The sequence below is a fragment of the Meriones unguiculatus genome, chromosome 16 (assembly GCF_030254825.1).
Source record: "Meriones unguiculatus strain TT.TT164.6M chromosome 16, Bangor_MerUng_6.1, whole genome shotgun sequence".
NCBI lineage: Eukaryota > Metazoa > Chordata > Mammalia > Rodentia > Muridae > Meriones > Meriones unguiculatus.
Genome location: NC_083363.1, coordinates 48,877,180 through 48,890,271, shown reverse-complemented (window position 1 = coordinate 48,890,271; position 13,092 = coordinate 48,877,180). Strand labels below are relative to the sequence as shown.

Sequence of the window (13,092 nt, the reverse complement as noted above, 5' to 3'; positions counted from 1 at the left end):
TTTAAAAGAGCAGCTGTTGAGTACTTTTACCACAAAACTAATAATAACCTGTAGTAATGCATTGTCTAACTAGATAAATTTTAGAGTTTTTGTTTTGTTTTTGGCTTTTTGAAACAGGGTTTCTCTGTGTAGCCTGGGATGTCTTGGATTCTCTTTGTAGACCAGGCTGGGCCCAAACTCACAGAGATCTGCCTGCTTCTTCCTGTCTGAGTGCTGGGATTACAGGCATTCGCCACCGCACCAGCCTTTAGCTTTCAGCTTTCAAGTAAGAACATGATCAAAATACACATGAAGAAAATTTTAGAAGTATTATATTTACTTAGAAAGTACCTATGCCATTTTTTATGGACTTGTGCTTAAAGCTACCCACTGGAGGAGGAAAATGAACTTTTCTTTGCTACTCTCATGTGGTCCAGGAGTGACCTCAACCTTCTGAACTCAAGATATTCTCAGTGTTCTAAGGCAGAGAGATTTAGCATCAAGAGAGCAGGTTCTCAACAGAACGTTTCTCCTGGCTTATTTGTACTTGCTTTATTTGTGAGGTAATTCCCCATGCTAATAGATAGGAGAGCAGTAGCCTGACATTCAGAACAGGGATTTAAACTTTGAGGTCCAGTGAGCTTGTGTAAATTACACCAATATTTATTTACATAGCATTCAATACTCATTCTGAAGGAATCCACAGTATTTTTTTCAGTCAAGTTGGAATTATGCATAATGAGATATTTGAAGTATTGTTATGTCCATGCTTACTCTAATTCTGTTTTTATATAACTTGGCTGTTGATCTTGTTGCTGTTTTAGAAACATAATTAGGAGTGTTTCCAATTCCATCAAACTGTCAAAGGAGGAGATCAATTGTCTTCTAGCTCCATGACTTTTAGAAACCCATGCCTGTGCTCACTGCTCTCCTTGAAATGAGGAAAGGGAGGACCCTTTGAGAATAGATACAGTGGTTTAAATATCCCTCTACTCAAAAGATGGTGATTGTACCTCCAAAGTTTTAGATGAAAATATTTTTTTTTTTAAAAATGAAGCTTAAAATCTATTTTAAATGCATACAACCAATTATCAGGGAAAAGTTTTTTCTTTTTAATTTTCTGACACAATATGTTTCTGAAACGTCACAGGAACTAAAACTTAATTGTCCTTAGATATTTAAATACAAATTTAAAATTAAAAGTTCAGCCTTGTTATGAGAAATTAAATTTTTCTTTATTCTTCTTAAATGACCATGCTTTAAAATAATATGAATCTTTTATCAAAAGAAAGGGGAGTTTCCATTTACAGAGGTTAAAAATGGAATAGTTTAAAACTCATTGTTAAAACTATAGAAGAAAATCACATATAGTTTTTTTTTATTATTTTAATACATTTTTAAATTAAATTTAAAAGCTTATGTCTAACTAGAATGTTAGTGAAAGTGGGTTTTCAAAATATCTTCATACTTTGATGATTTCTTTTCTTAACTGTACAGAAAGAAGTCTTTGATTTTGATTCTCTTCTTTGTGGCTGAAGCTCCTTTGCTTTATTACAGTACATGGAGTTTGGGAGGAATGGTCACCATGGAGCTTATGCTCTTTTACATGTGGCCGAGGCCAAAGAACGCGCACCAGGTCATGCACACCTCCTCAGTATGGAGGGAGGCCCTGTGAAGGACCTGAAACACATCACAAGCCTTGTAATATTGCTCTCTGTCCAGGTAAGCATGTTGGGCATTTGTGGAAGCTTGCATTAATGTACTTCATATATTGTCCCTGATGTACATGGCATACATAAAGCATACAACTATTATTGAGCCTTGCTGGAAATGTTTTCTTTCATTACTGTCCTTTATCTGGATGAAACACGTAATTGCCCAGGTTCCTATGTTTGTAGTGATGTATGTTTTCTTGGGTAAAACCATTTGACGTTCATCTCTCCATATTTCTCTATATGTTTACATTAATGTTTTAAAATAAAGGTTTATTTATACAGAGTTATCCTTTGTAAAGAATCACAAAGAGTTCTCAGGTCTTGAGGTGAGTTGTTACCTTCAGGTATAACTAGTAAGACCTGTCTTAGGATTGTTTCTCTCGGTGTTATTTCTATATACTCATTCAGTCAAAGAAGGTAATTTGTCACTAACCACATGAGAAAACTGCCAATATTTTCTGAGAAATATCATACGACCATATGTATAGTCTTCCTTGGAGTGTATTTATATCATCATCATTTTCCTTCTGCCTAATAATCTATTTCTACATCATCTAAATTTGATAATTCTGCCTATTATCCCAGAGCTGTCTTTATGGTATTGTCAAACATCAAAGAGTTTCATAAAGAATAAGAAATTCTAATCTCTGGTTTCAAGGGGGACAAATTTAGGGTATGTTAGTAAATGAATACATGACAATATATCAGGAAGCTAAAGTCAAGACCACGAATGACAAGTGGCAACAAGAATGACAAAAATCAGTGTTTAAAACAAAAATCTCTCCTTTACTCTTTAGAAGGTTTCATTGGTAGACTGGTTTATAATCTACTCTGTATGAAAGCGGCATAGTGGAACTCACATTGATGCTTTTCTGTAAATATATTTTCCAACACAAATCCAGATTCTTCCATGGACATAAATTCTTCAAGTCAGTGTCTTTTGTTATAATGTCATAATGTTTTAGAAATTATTATTTTTATGAATTCTTTTCAGAATTTTTTTATTTTTTTGACAATGTATTCATTATATAAGGTCCTTCCCTCACTCCTCCTCCCAGCCCACCTTCTCTCCTTCTTCCCCTCATCCCCTTCCCCTAGTCCACTGAAAGGGGGAGTTCTCTACCATTACCATCTGTCTATAGCTTGTTAAGTCTCATCAGGACTGCCTGGATCCATGTCCTGACAAGGACACATCATCAGAGGCAAGTGATCAAAGAGCAGTCAACTGAGTCCATGGTAGAGGCAACCCCTCCTCCCCTCACTCAGAGATCCACATGAAGACCAGTTGCCAGTTGGCCACATCTGAGCAGGGGTCTAGGTCCTCTCCATACATGGTCCTCCATTGGTGCATCAGATTCTGCCAGACTCTCTGGGCTTAGATACTTTAGCTTTGTTGGTCTACTTTTCCAGTTCCTGTCCCCTCCATGTCTCTCTAATCCCACCCTCTCTTCTTCCATAAGACTCGCTGCACTCTACCCAAAGTCTGGCCATGAGTCTCAACATCTGTTTCGATCCCCTTGGGTGGAGCTTTTCAGAGGACCCTCTATAGTAGACTCCGTGGAGACCAGTAGAGGAGTCAGAAGGAAGTAGTGGTGAACAGATACAAAATACAGTGCCTACATGTATGAAGTTTTCAAAAAATAAATAAAAATATCTAAAAAATACAATTTTCATCCAGTTCCATGCAAAGCTTTATGAGTTCCATGGATATATATCTCAATAGTAATTCAATTGTGAACATTAGAGCTCAAAATCATCATTAATTTGGTGCAAATCATTTCCAGAAAATCCACTTACGTTATCTTTGGTATTTCTTCATTTTGTCTATAGGTACACACCCCACACATTCACATACAGTCTTTGAAATACTGTCCCTTTTAAAAGGTTTTTCAAAGCTGATTCAAACCTTTTAAGAAGAACGGGCCAGTTCATCTTTAGGTAACCTTTATGGGTGTGTCTTTGTATTCTTAAATTTATCATAAGTTTTCTCTGCTTATTTTTATTTTGGGGTTGAGTTTTACCACAAAAGATGCAAATTCCTATATTGCATTTCAATTTGCTTACTCTGAATGGGAATGCTTATAGTTGTGGCTTTTCAAATTTTTCATTCTGTATCAGAAATTTTCACTTATGATTTTAAAATATATGACATATTTGGTACAAACACTAGGAATTCTCTTCAGAAATAATTGTTTATATAGCTAAACTGAGCCACCTCTATTGATTACAAAGCCTTCCTCAGTATCAGCTAGGTACAAGGCATTGTTAAAAAAGAATACATAGTCCATGATTTCAAGAATATAAGAAGATTCACATATAAGCATGTAAAATGTTGAATGAAGTATCCTAGTGACATTAAATGTTGTAGTTTAATTGTTTTAAGGTTTAACCTAACATTTCTTATAATCTTACTATCTGGGATTCTTTTGTCATTTTCTTATGATATATAGATGTGATAGCAAGTATGCCAATAGTAAAGTAAATGGTTACTAGTACAGTAAGTCTACTGGCTTGATCTGTAGACTTACTGTAGACAAATCGCATCCATCCCCACTACTTTAATATTTAACATCTGAGCATCATAATATATGGTGCTATTTTTCAGTGAAATACTTCAAGCAAAAGATTTCAGACACTTTTTCATTAAGAAATGATTCTATCCTGCAAGGTATCAAAGCAGAGGCTGAGACTCATAGTCAAACTTTGGACAGAGAGCAGTGAATCTTATGAAAGAAGGGAGAGATAGAAAGATCTGGAGGGGGTAGGAGCTCCACAAGGAGAGAAAAAAAATATCTGTGCATAGGGGTCCTTTCTGAGACTGATACTCCAACCAGGGAACATTCATGGAGATAACCTAGAACCCCTGCACAGATGTAGCCTGTGACAGCTCAGTCTAAGTAGGTTCCCTAGTAAGAGGAACAGGGACTGTCTCTGACATGAACTCAGTGCCCTGCTCTTTGATCACCTCCCCCTTAGGAGCAAGCAGCCTCACCAGGCAACAGAGGAAGACAGTGCAGCTAGTCTTGATGAGACCTGATACACTAGAGTCGAATAGAAGTGGAGGAGGACCTCCCCTATCAATGGACTTGGGGAGGGCATGGGAGGAGATGAGGGAAGGTGGGATTGGGAAGGAATTAGGGAGGGGGCTACAGCTGGGATAAAAAGTGAATAAACTGTAATTAATAAAACAATAAATAAATTTTTAAAAAATGGAAAAAAAAAGAAGAAATGTTTCTGAACCTTGTAAGCTACTGTAAGGGTGACATATGTGTTCATCAAAAAATGAAATATTTTTTTTAACTTATGCACTTTGGTATAGAACTACAAGTAGTTAATATCCCATCTGGTGCTTTCCCTAGGAAATATCCAGTTTCTCTCACTTCTTTTAAGTGTGGAAAGCTTCTGCCTGACAACCAAATAAAGAGGGAAGAAAAGGGTAGATTCTGCATTTCTACTTTAGTTGTTAGTTACTCTCTTAGTTTCTGTCCCTGTTGTTGTGATAAGATACCCTCACAAAAGCAACTTAAAGGAGAATGGTTTGATTTTGGCTCACAGTTCAAGGTGCAGCCCGCCATGGTCAGGAAGTTAAGGCACCAGGGGTTTCAAACATCCCATCCAATTGCATGTAGTCAATAGGCAGAGTATAGTAAATGAATGCTTACTAGTTTTCAGGTTGCTTCTTCACTTTATACAGTCTGGGATTCCCTGACCACAAAATCATCCTGATAATAATTAAGGTGGGCCTTCCCACATCAATTAATGCAATCAAGATAATCCTTCAGAGACATACTCAGAAGCTAACCTTAATCATTCCCAGGTATGCCCTGAGGCTTTTCTCCCAGGTGATTGCAGATTCTGTTAAGCTGACAATTAACACCATCACCCTTACTACATTAAAGTCTTGTCTGAGAACAGCAGCTGCTGTTGATGGGGAAGACAGGCAGAAAAGTAGAACAGCAGGGGGAATCAGCTTGTTTACAGTTATTATGGAAGGGTTTGTGTATACCCTTAGTGTTTAATTGTCTTTGTGGTCTGTCTTTCTCATCAAAACAAACATAAAACAAAGTCCAACCTCCTTTGTTTTAGGTTGCTGTTTTCTCTGAAATTTTGTTGCTGTAACTTATTGCATTCAGACCATGGTGGTAACTACTGACATACGTGAATATATAGTATCTCTCTTCAGTTTCCTTCCTATTTAAAAAAAATGCAGTGAATATATTTTCTTTTCATATATATTTAAACGAACATACATATACTGTTTGTGTATTCATATATGTAGCTCTTTATATACTATATATCCACAAATTTATAAACCTCATTACAATTTCTTTAGTTATATTTTCTAGAAATATTTCAATTATATTAATGTGATGTAGTGATAGAATTTTTGTACTTTCATAAGGACCAATAGGTACATTTATATCTTTTACTGTGATTCTCGCTCTCTGAGATTTTTCAGTGTGACCTTTGAGAGAATTAGAAAGTGCTTGTTAAGGGAGCCAGGCTTGTGTGTTAAGCAATTTGGTGAAGAAGGAAGAGCATTGTTCTGGACTGCAGGTTGTTTTCCTGACTGGATATCACATACATTGTCTAGAGAAAAGGGAAGAGCTCCCGTTATTGGCAAAAAAAAAAAAAAAAAAAAAAAAAATACCAGTCAGTCATGTTAGCTGAGAAATGAATATTTTGTGCTATGGGTGGGTGTGCTGTTTATCTTATTATGTTTTTATTCTTATTTATTCACTTTACATCCCTGGATTGTAGCTTCCCCTCCCTCTTCTCCTCCTAGTCCCCCTGTCTCACCTAGCCCCTCTTCTTTTATCCCTTCTCCTCAGAAAAGGGTGGCCTCGCTGGATATCAACCAGCTTTGCATATCAGGTTGCAATCAGTTGAGACACAGATTTTTCTGTTGAGGCTAGAGGAGACAACTAGGGGAAAGAGCTCCAAAGGCAGGCAACACAGAGACAACCCCTGCTTCCACGTTGGGAGTCCCCCATAAAGACCCAGCTGCAGAGTTACACATGTGCAGAGGGCCTAGTTCTATTCCATGCATGCTTACTGACTGGCAGTTCAGTCCCGACAAGCCCTGATGGGCCCAGGTTAGTTAAGTCTGTAGATTTTCTTGTGGTGTCCTTGACCCCTCTGGCTACTTCAATCCTTGCTCCCCTACTTCCACAAGATACCCCAAATTCCAATTCCACTTAATGTTTGGCTATGGGCCTCTGCATCAGTTATCGAGTTTCCATCTGTTGCTAGGAAAGGGTTAGATTAGTTATATAAGCTTTCTTTTTTTTTTTTTTTTTTTTTTTTTTTACTTGGAAGTGAAAATGTCTGACAGCAATGTTTTATAGATGGGTTAGGTCCAGAAATGATAACACAGAACAGATCCAAGCATACCTGAGCTGTTAACAATGTCAGGATTTAACTATGTCAAATCCATCTTTAGATGATCCTATTATTTGCACTATTCCAAAGAGGAAATCTTGTCATTAGTGGGTCTGACTTTTATTGCCATTTAGGTACAGATTTATGTCAAATATGATGTACCTTCATTTATTTTGTATGCCTTTTATGAAAATTATATAGGTCAATAACTTCAAAATAGAATCACTTCCTTTGAATATAAAATAATTTTCATTTTCATTATATCTTAAGTTTTTAACTCAAAACCTCAAAATTAACAGACATATAATTTGCTTTGTGAATAATATTTTCCTAATAGCAGTTGAGGACTATAAGAATTGTTCTGCCCAGTTCATGAACCTCAAAGGACCAGGAATAAATAGACTCCACTGTAAATACATGAGTTTCGTTTTATTATAAATCATTACAAGCTGCAGCTTGGGCCCACGCCCCCCACCACCTAAGTGGTGAGAGCCTAGAGAGCCCCGTGTCCTGTTAGTTGGGTGATTTAAGGATTCTGGTCCCTCCCAGCATGCCCAAGGCAGGAACGATTCCTGCCTGGCAAGCATCTATTGGTCAAAATGCTGCATTTTGAATTGATTGGCTGTAGGAAGGTCCCCAAACCATTAATGATCTGGTGTCCCTCCCTAGAGGGATGGGCCAGTTTCCTAGCAACTTTATCTCTAGTGGGTGGAGAAAGAATGCAGTAAGGCAGTTCTTCCCCTCAGAGCATTGCTGGACTTCCCCATCCACCTAGTTCAGGCCTTAATTATATTAATAATAGCTGCCGATTTTTAATCTTTTGGTCTCTCAGAACCAATGATTCAAAATTGTGCTTTTTGTTGTTTGTTTGTTTCAGTTTTGGCATTTCTCAACCTGAAATATATTCTTCACGTAAGAAAGTACAAATAAAAAAGATCAAGAGTAACAAACATGTGAATCACAGGGAACAGACCAAAATACAGGGAAGTATCTACATAAGACTCTATGTATACAGTGTGAAAAGGCAAATTTAATTATATAATTTTGTGGGAAACAAGTGATCTGGAAGCCAGAACAACGTTCAGATCCAATTCTTAATTAGTGATGCTCATTTATATAATTTATTATTGCTTTCATCATTCCTTACTTTTCTCACTTGTAAATTGAACCAGTATCCATATGACAGGAATGGTCGGAAAGTTAAGTAGAAACATTAAAAATTATAAAATGATGTAGAGTGGAAGATCATTAGCAAGCTTTGTATGAGGACACCACTTTAATATTTGGGTCTTTTGCAGGAAATAAGGCAAATAAATTAGAGGTGTCATTTTTGAGCTCTAGAGCTTTAGCCATAGAGTCAGAGACGCTTGCCACAGGTTCAGGCAAGTATTCACCAAATGCTTGTTCCTGAGAGTGGAGCTAATGTGTTTAATATTATTCTTTTTGAGAAATGCATTCCTGTGAATCCAGACTCCCCACAGTGGAGAGTTTTCCCCAGGTCTTGTTTCCAGGCATATTTGCATATGTTTGCAAATTCTGTCAGAGAACTGTAGCCAAAGGATAGTTGCCCTGGGACAGACCTGGGTTCAGTGTCCTACTGACCTAACATTTTGATCCTTGGCATTCAGAGGAGAGTAGCCTGCCTGTCCCTCCGCAGGGAGCCCTTCTGGTGACACAGTGATTGGGGTGATGCAGAGCACTGTGTGCACGTGGTTCAAAGGTCTGCAGTTCTCTCTGCTTGAGCATGTTGCAATCTGACATTCAACTGCTGCCCCATTAACCTGTTTTTTAATTAATTTATATTTTGTCACTGTAATATTTTAATATTTAATGATTCATGCTGACTGTGTTTGCTTTATGTCATTTTAGGTTTTAGCACTTTGCCATAATCTTTTAAGTTCTTTGCTTGTATTTTTTTTTCTATGAATTGTACATTATTTGTATAAGGGTTTGCATCATACTCGTTTCTAACTTCTAAAAATACTATTGTGTTGTGATTCCTCTTTTATTATCGTTCTATTTAAAATAGAAAATAGGAAACATAGATTTTTTTTCTTTTTCTGTTGATTTCCAAGGCAACAAGTCAGGCTTTTCCCAAACATTTGAGCCTTGTGTTATGAAAGGATCTTTTCGATTCCTGGTAACTCCTAGCTAAATGAATCTGAGCCCTCTAGAGTTTCCATCATTAAATCAGACAGCTTTACAGCCAGATGCCAGGAGTCTTCTGCTCACAGGTCCCCTCTCTGTCCCATTTACTCATTCAGCAACATCCAAACAGAACTGCTGCTGAAATAATAGTGTTGGTATCCAAGACTTAATGTCTGGGTACACAATCTATCCACCTGTTCTGTATTCTTAACAAGTCTTGATCTGGTTATGACAATAGACTAAAGCCAATACATTTACTAAAATATTACATGAAATGTTATAGGAAACAGTTATTATTTCTTCTAGATTGGCTTGGTTCTGTCTGGCAGGATAAAGTCCCCATTTCAATACAAATATCAGAGATCTAACAATTCAGCCTGTGCCAGTGTAACTCTTCTGGCTCCGAAAGTCAGGTAGTTTGTCAGATTGATGAAGTGAAGTACCTCTGCGTTCCTGTGACTGCATATTGTTGAGTGCTTATGCTGTTCAATCTTTCAGATATTTTTTCTGTTCCAGAATAAAGCTTTTTTTGTTCTCTGTTCTTATCTGCTCTTGTAAAATGGCTCAAAAAGCAACAGGAATTATTTTATTTTTGTTAATTAATTAATATATTTATTTATTGTTATTTATTACAATTACCCTCCCTCTCATAGAGGAGGACCTCTTCCCCTTCTATCTGACCCTAGCCTGTCAAGTATCATCAGGCCTGTCTTCATCAGCTTCCTATGTGGCCTGGCATGGCAGCACACCAAAGGGAGAGGTGATCAAAGAGCCTGCGCCTGAGTTCATGTCAGAGACAGTCCCTGTTCCCCTTACTAGGTATCCACTTGGACACTGAGCTGCCATGGGCTACATCTGTACAGGGTTTCTAGGTTATCTCTATGCATGGTCCTTGGTTGGAGTATTGGTCTCTGCAGGTCCCCCTGTGACCAGATTTTTTTTGGCTCTCTGGAGATCCTGTCCCCTCCATGTCTTTCTATCTCCCCCTTCTTTCATAAGATTCCCTGCACTCTGCCCAAAATTTGCTATGAGTCTCAGCGTCTCCATCAATACCCTGATGGATAGGGTCATTCATAGATCCCCTGTGGAAGGCTCCTGTCCTGTTCTCTGTTGTTCAGGAAAACAGGAAACAGGAAACAGGCAACAGGAATTTTTAATTGAAAAAAATTAATATTTAAAAAAAATTAAAGAATCAAACTGTGGGTTCTTGCCATCTAACTGAAAGGACTTGAAAAGGGTTTATAAACTGATGTCTCTAATCTGAGTGAATTTCCTGGAATAAATTATGAGGTCTGGTATACCATATGAAAGTGGCTTTCAATGAGGGGAAGAGAAAGGCAACGTCTTCTTCTCATTGCACAGAATTCAGTATAAAGTATAGCAGAACATCTTTCTCCTACCTAAATGTAACTCATTATCTATCAATACAACTTTCCACTTATGTTCATGAGCCTCTGGTAACTAGGATTCTGATTTTTTTTTTTAATTACTCTTACGTTTATTATGGAACTAGTAACACTTTATTCTTGTTTTGATATTTTTTATTTTTAATTATACTTTATTTACTTTGTATCCCCCCTCTAGTTCCCTCCCTCCTCCCTTCCCAATCAGTCCCTTCCTCTCCCTTCTCCACACACTTCTCTCCCCAAGTCCACTGGTAGGGGAGGGTTTCTTTTTCTTCCTTCTAATCCTAGTCTGCTAGGTCTCATTAGGAGTGGCTGCATTGTCTTTCTCTGTGGCCTAGTAAGGCTGCTTCCCCCTCAGGGGGAGGTGATCAAAGAGCAGGCCAATCAGTTCCTGTCAGAAGCATTCCCTGTTCCCATTACAATGGACCCCACTTGGATACTGAACTGCCATGGGCTACATCTGTGCAGGGGTTCTAGGTTATCGCCATGCATGGTACTTGGTTGGAGTATGAGTCTCAGGAAAAATCCCTGTGCTCAAATTTTTTTGGTTCTGTTGCTCTCCTTGTGGACCTCCTGTCCTCTCCAGATCTATTATTTCCCACTTTTTTCATAAGATTCCCTGCATTCTGCCCAAAGTTTGGCCATAAATCTCAGCATCTGCTTTGATAGTCTGCAGGGCAGAGCCTTTCAGAGGCCCTCTGTGAGAGGCTCCTAACTTGTTTCCTGTTTTCTTCTTCTTCTGGTGCCCATCCTCTTTGCCTTTCGGAGTGGGGATTGAGCATTTTAGCCAGAGTCCTCCCTCTTGATTAGTTTCTTTAGGTGTACAGATTTTAGTAGGTTTATCCTATATTATATGTCTATATGAGTGAGTATATACCGTGTGTGTCTTTCTGCTTCTGGGATAGCTCACTCAGGATGATCCTTTTTAGATCCCTCCATTTACCTGCAAATTTCATTATTTCCTTGTTTTTCATTGCTGAGTAATACTCCATTGTATAGATGTACCACAATTTCTGTATCCATTCTTCAGTTGAGGGGCATCTGGGCTGTTTCCAGCTTCTGGCTATTACATATAAAACTGCTACAAACATGGTTGAGAAAATGTTCTTATCGTGCACTTGAGCCTCTTTTGAATATATGCCTAGGAGTGGTATAGCTGGATCTTGAGGAAGCGCTATTCCTGTTGTCTGAGTAAGCACCAGATTGATTTCCAGGAAATCAATTGGAAATTATACCATTTTACATTCCCACCAGCAGTGGAGGATGGTTCCCCTTTCTCCACAACCTCTTCAGCATGTGTTGTCCCTTGAGGTTTTCATCTTGGCCATTCTGATGGGTGTAAGGTGAAATCTCAGGGTCATTTTGATTTGCATTTCCTTGATGGCTAATGATGTTGAGCATTTCTTTAAGTGCTTCTCTGCCATTCGTTATTCCTCTATCGAGAATTCTCTGTTTAGCTCTGTTCCCCATTTTTTAATGGGATTACTTGGTTTGTTGCTTTTCAGCTTGTTTAGTTCTTTATATATACTGGATATGAGTACTCTTTCAGATAAAGGGTTGGTGAAGACTCTTTCCCAATCTGTAGGCAGTCATTTTGTTTTGAGAAGGGTGTTCTTTGCTTTACAGAAGCTTTTCAGTTTAATGATATCCCATTTATTGATTGTTGCTCTTAGAGCCTGTGCTGTTGGTGTTCTGTTCAGGAAGTTGTCTTCTGTACCAAGGTGGAAGTTGTCTTCCCCACTCTTTCTTCTAACCAATTTATGTATCTGGTTTTATGATGAGGTCTTTGATCCACTTGGACTTTAGTTTTGTGTAGGATGATAAGTATGGATCTATTTGCATTTTTCTACATATAGACATCCAGTAAGACCAGCACCATTTGTTGAAGATGCTATCTTTTTTCCATTGTATGGTTTTGGAATCTTTGTCAAAGATCAGGTGTCCATAGTATGTGGGTTTATTTCTGGGTCTTCTATTCGGTTCTATTGATCCACCATTCTGTCTCTATGCCAGTACCATGCAACAAAATCAAAGCATCTAACAACCACTGGTCATTAATCTCCCTTAACATCAATGGACTCAACTCTCCAATAAAAAGACACAGACTAACAGAATGGATATGTAAACAAGACCCAACAATCTGTTGCATACAAGAAACACACCTAAGTCACAAAGAGAGACATTACCTGAGAGTAAAGGGCTGGAAGATGGTTTTCCAAGCAAATGGACCCAAGAAGCAATCAGGAGTAGCCATCCTAATATCTAATAAAATAGACTTTCAACCAAAATTAATCAAAAGAGATGGGAAGGTCATTTCATACTCATCAAAGGAAAACTCCACCAAGAAGACACCACAGTTCTGAACATATATGCCCCAAACACAAGATTTCTGCTTTTTAAGATGGACATATTTTTATTATACATACAAGGTCACATGACAGGCATCTGGCTTATTTCATTTA

At 37.9% G+C, this 13,092-nt stretch overlaps 1 protein-coding gene across 4 annotated transcripts in view; it reads left to right on the top strand.

Annotated features, from left to right (window-relative positions):
* The window catches only part of Adgrb3 (adhesion G protein-coupled receptor B3), a 773,277-nt gene that overhangs the window by 293,784 nt on the left and 466,401 nt on the right, over positions 1 to 13,092 (top strand). For all 4 annotated transcript variants that reach the window (XM_060369803.1, XM_060369806.1, XM_060369804.1 and 1 more), the window contains one exon: positions 1,537 to 1,701. In XM_060369803.1, coding sequence (XP_060225786.1) covers positions 1,537 to 1,701 — 165 coding nt within the window. The remainder of the gene's footprint in view (positions 1 to 1,536; positions 1,702 to 13,092) is intronic.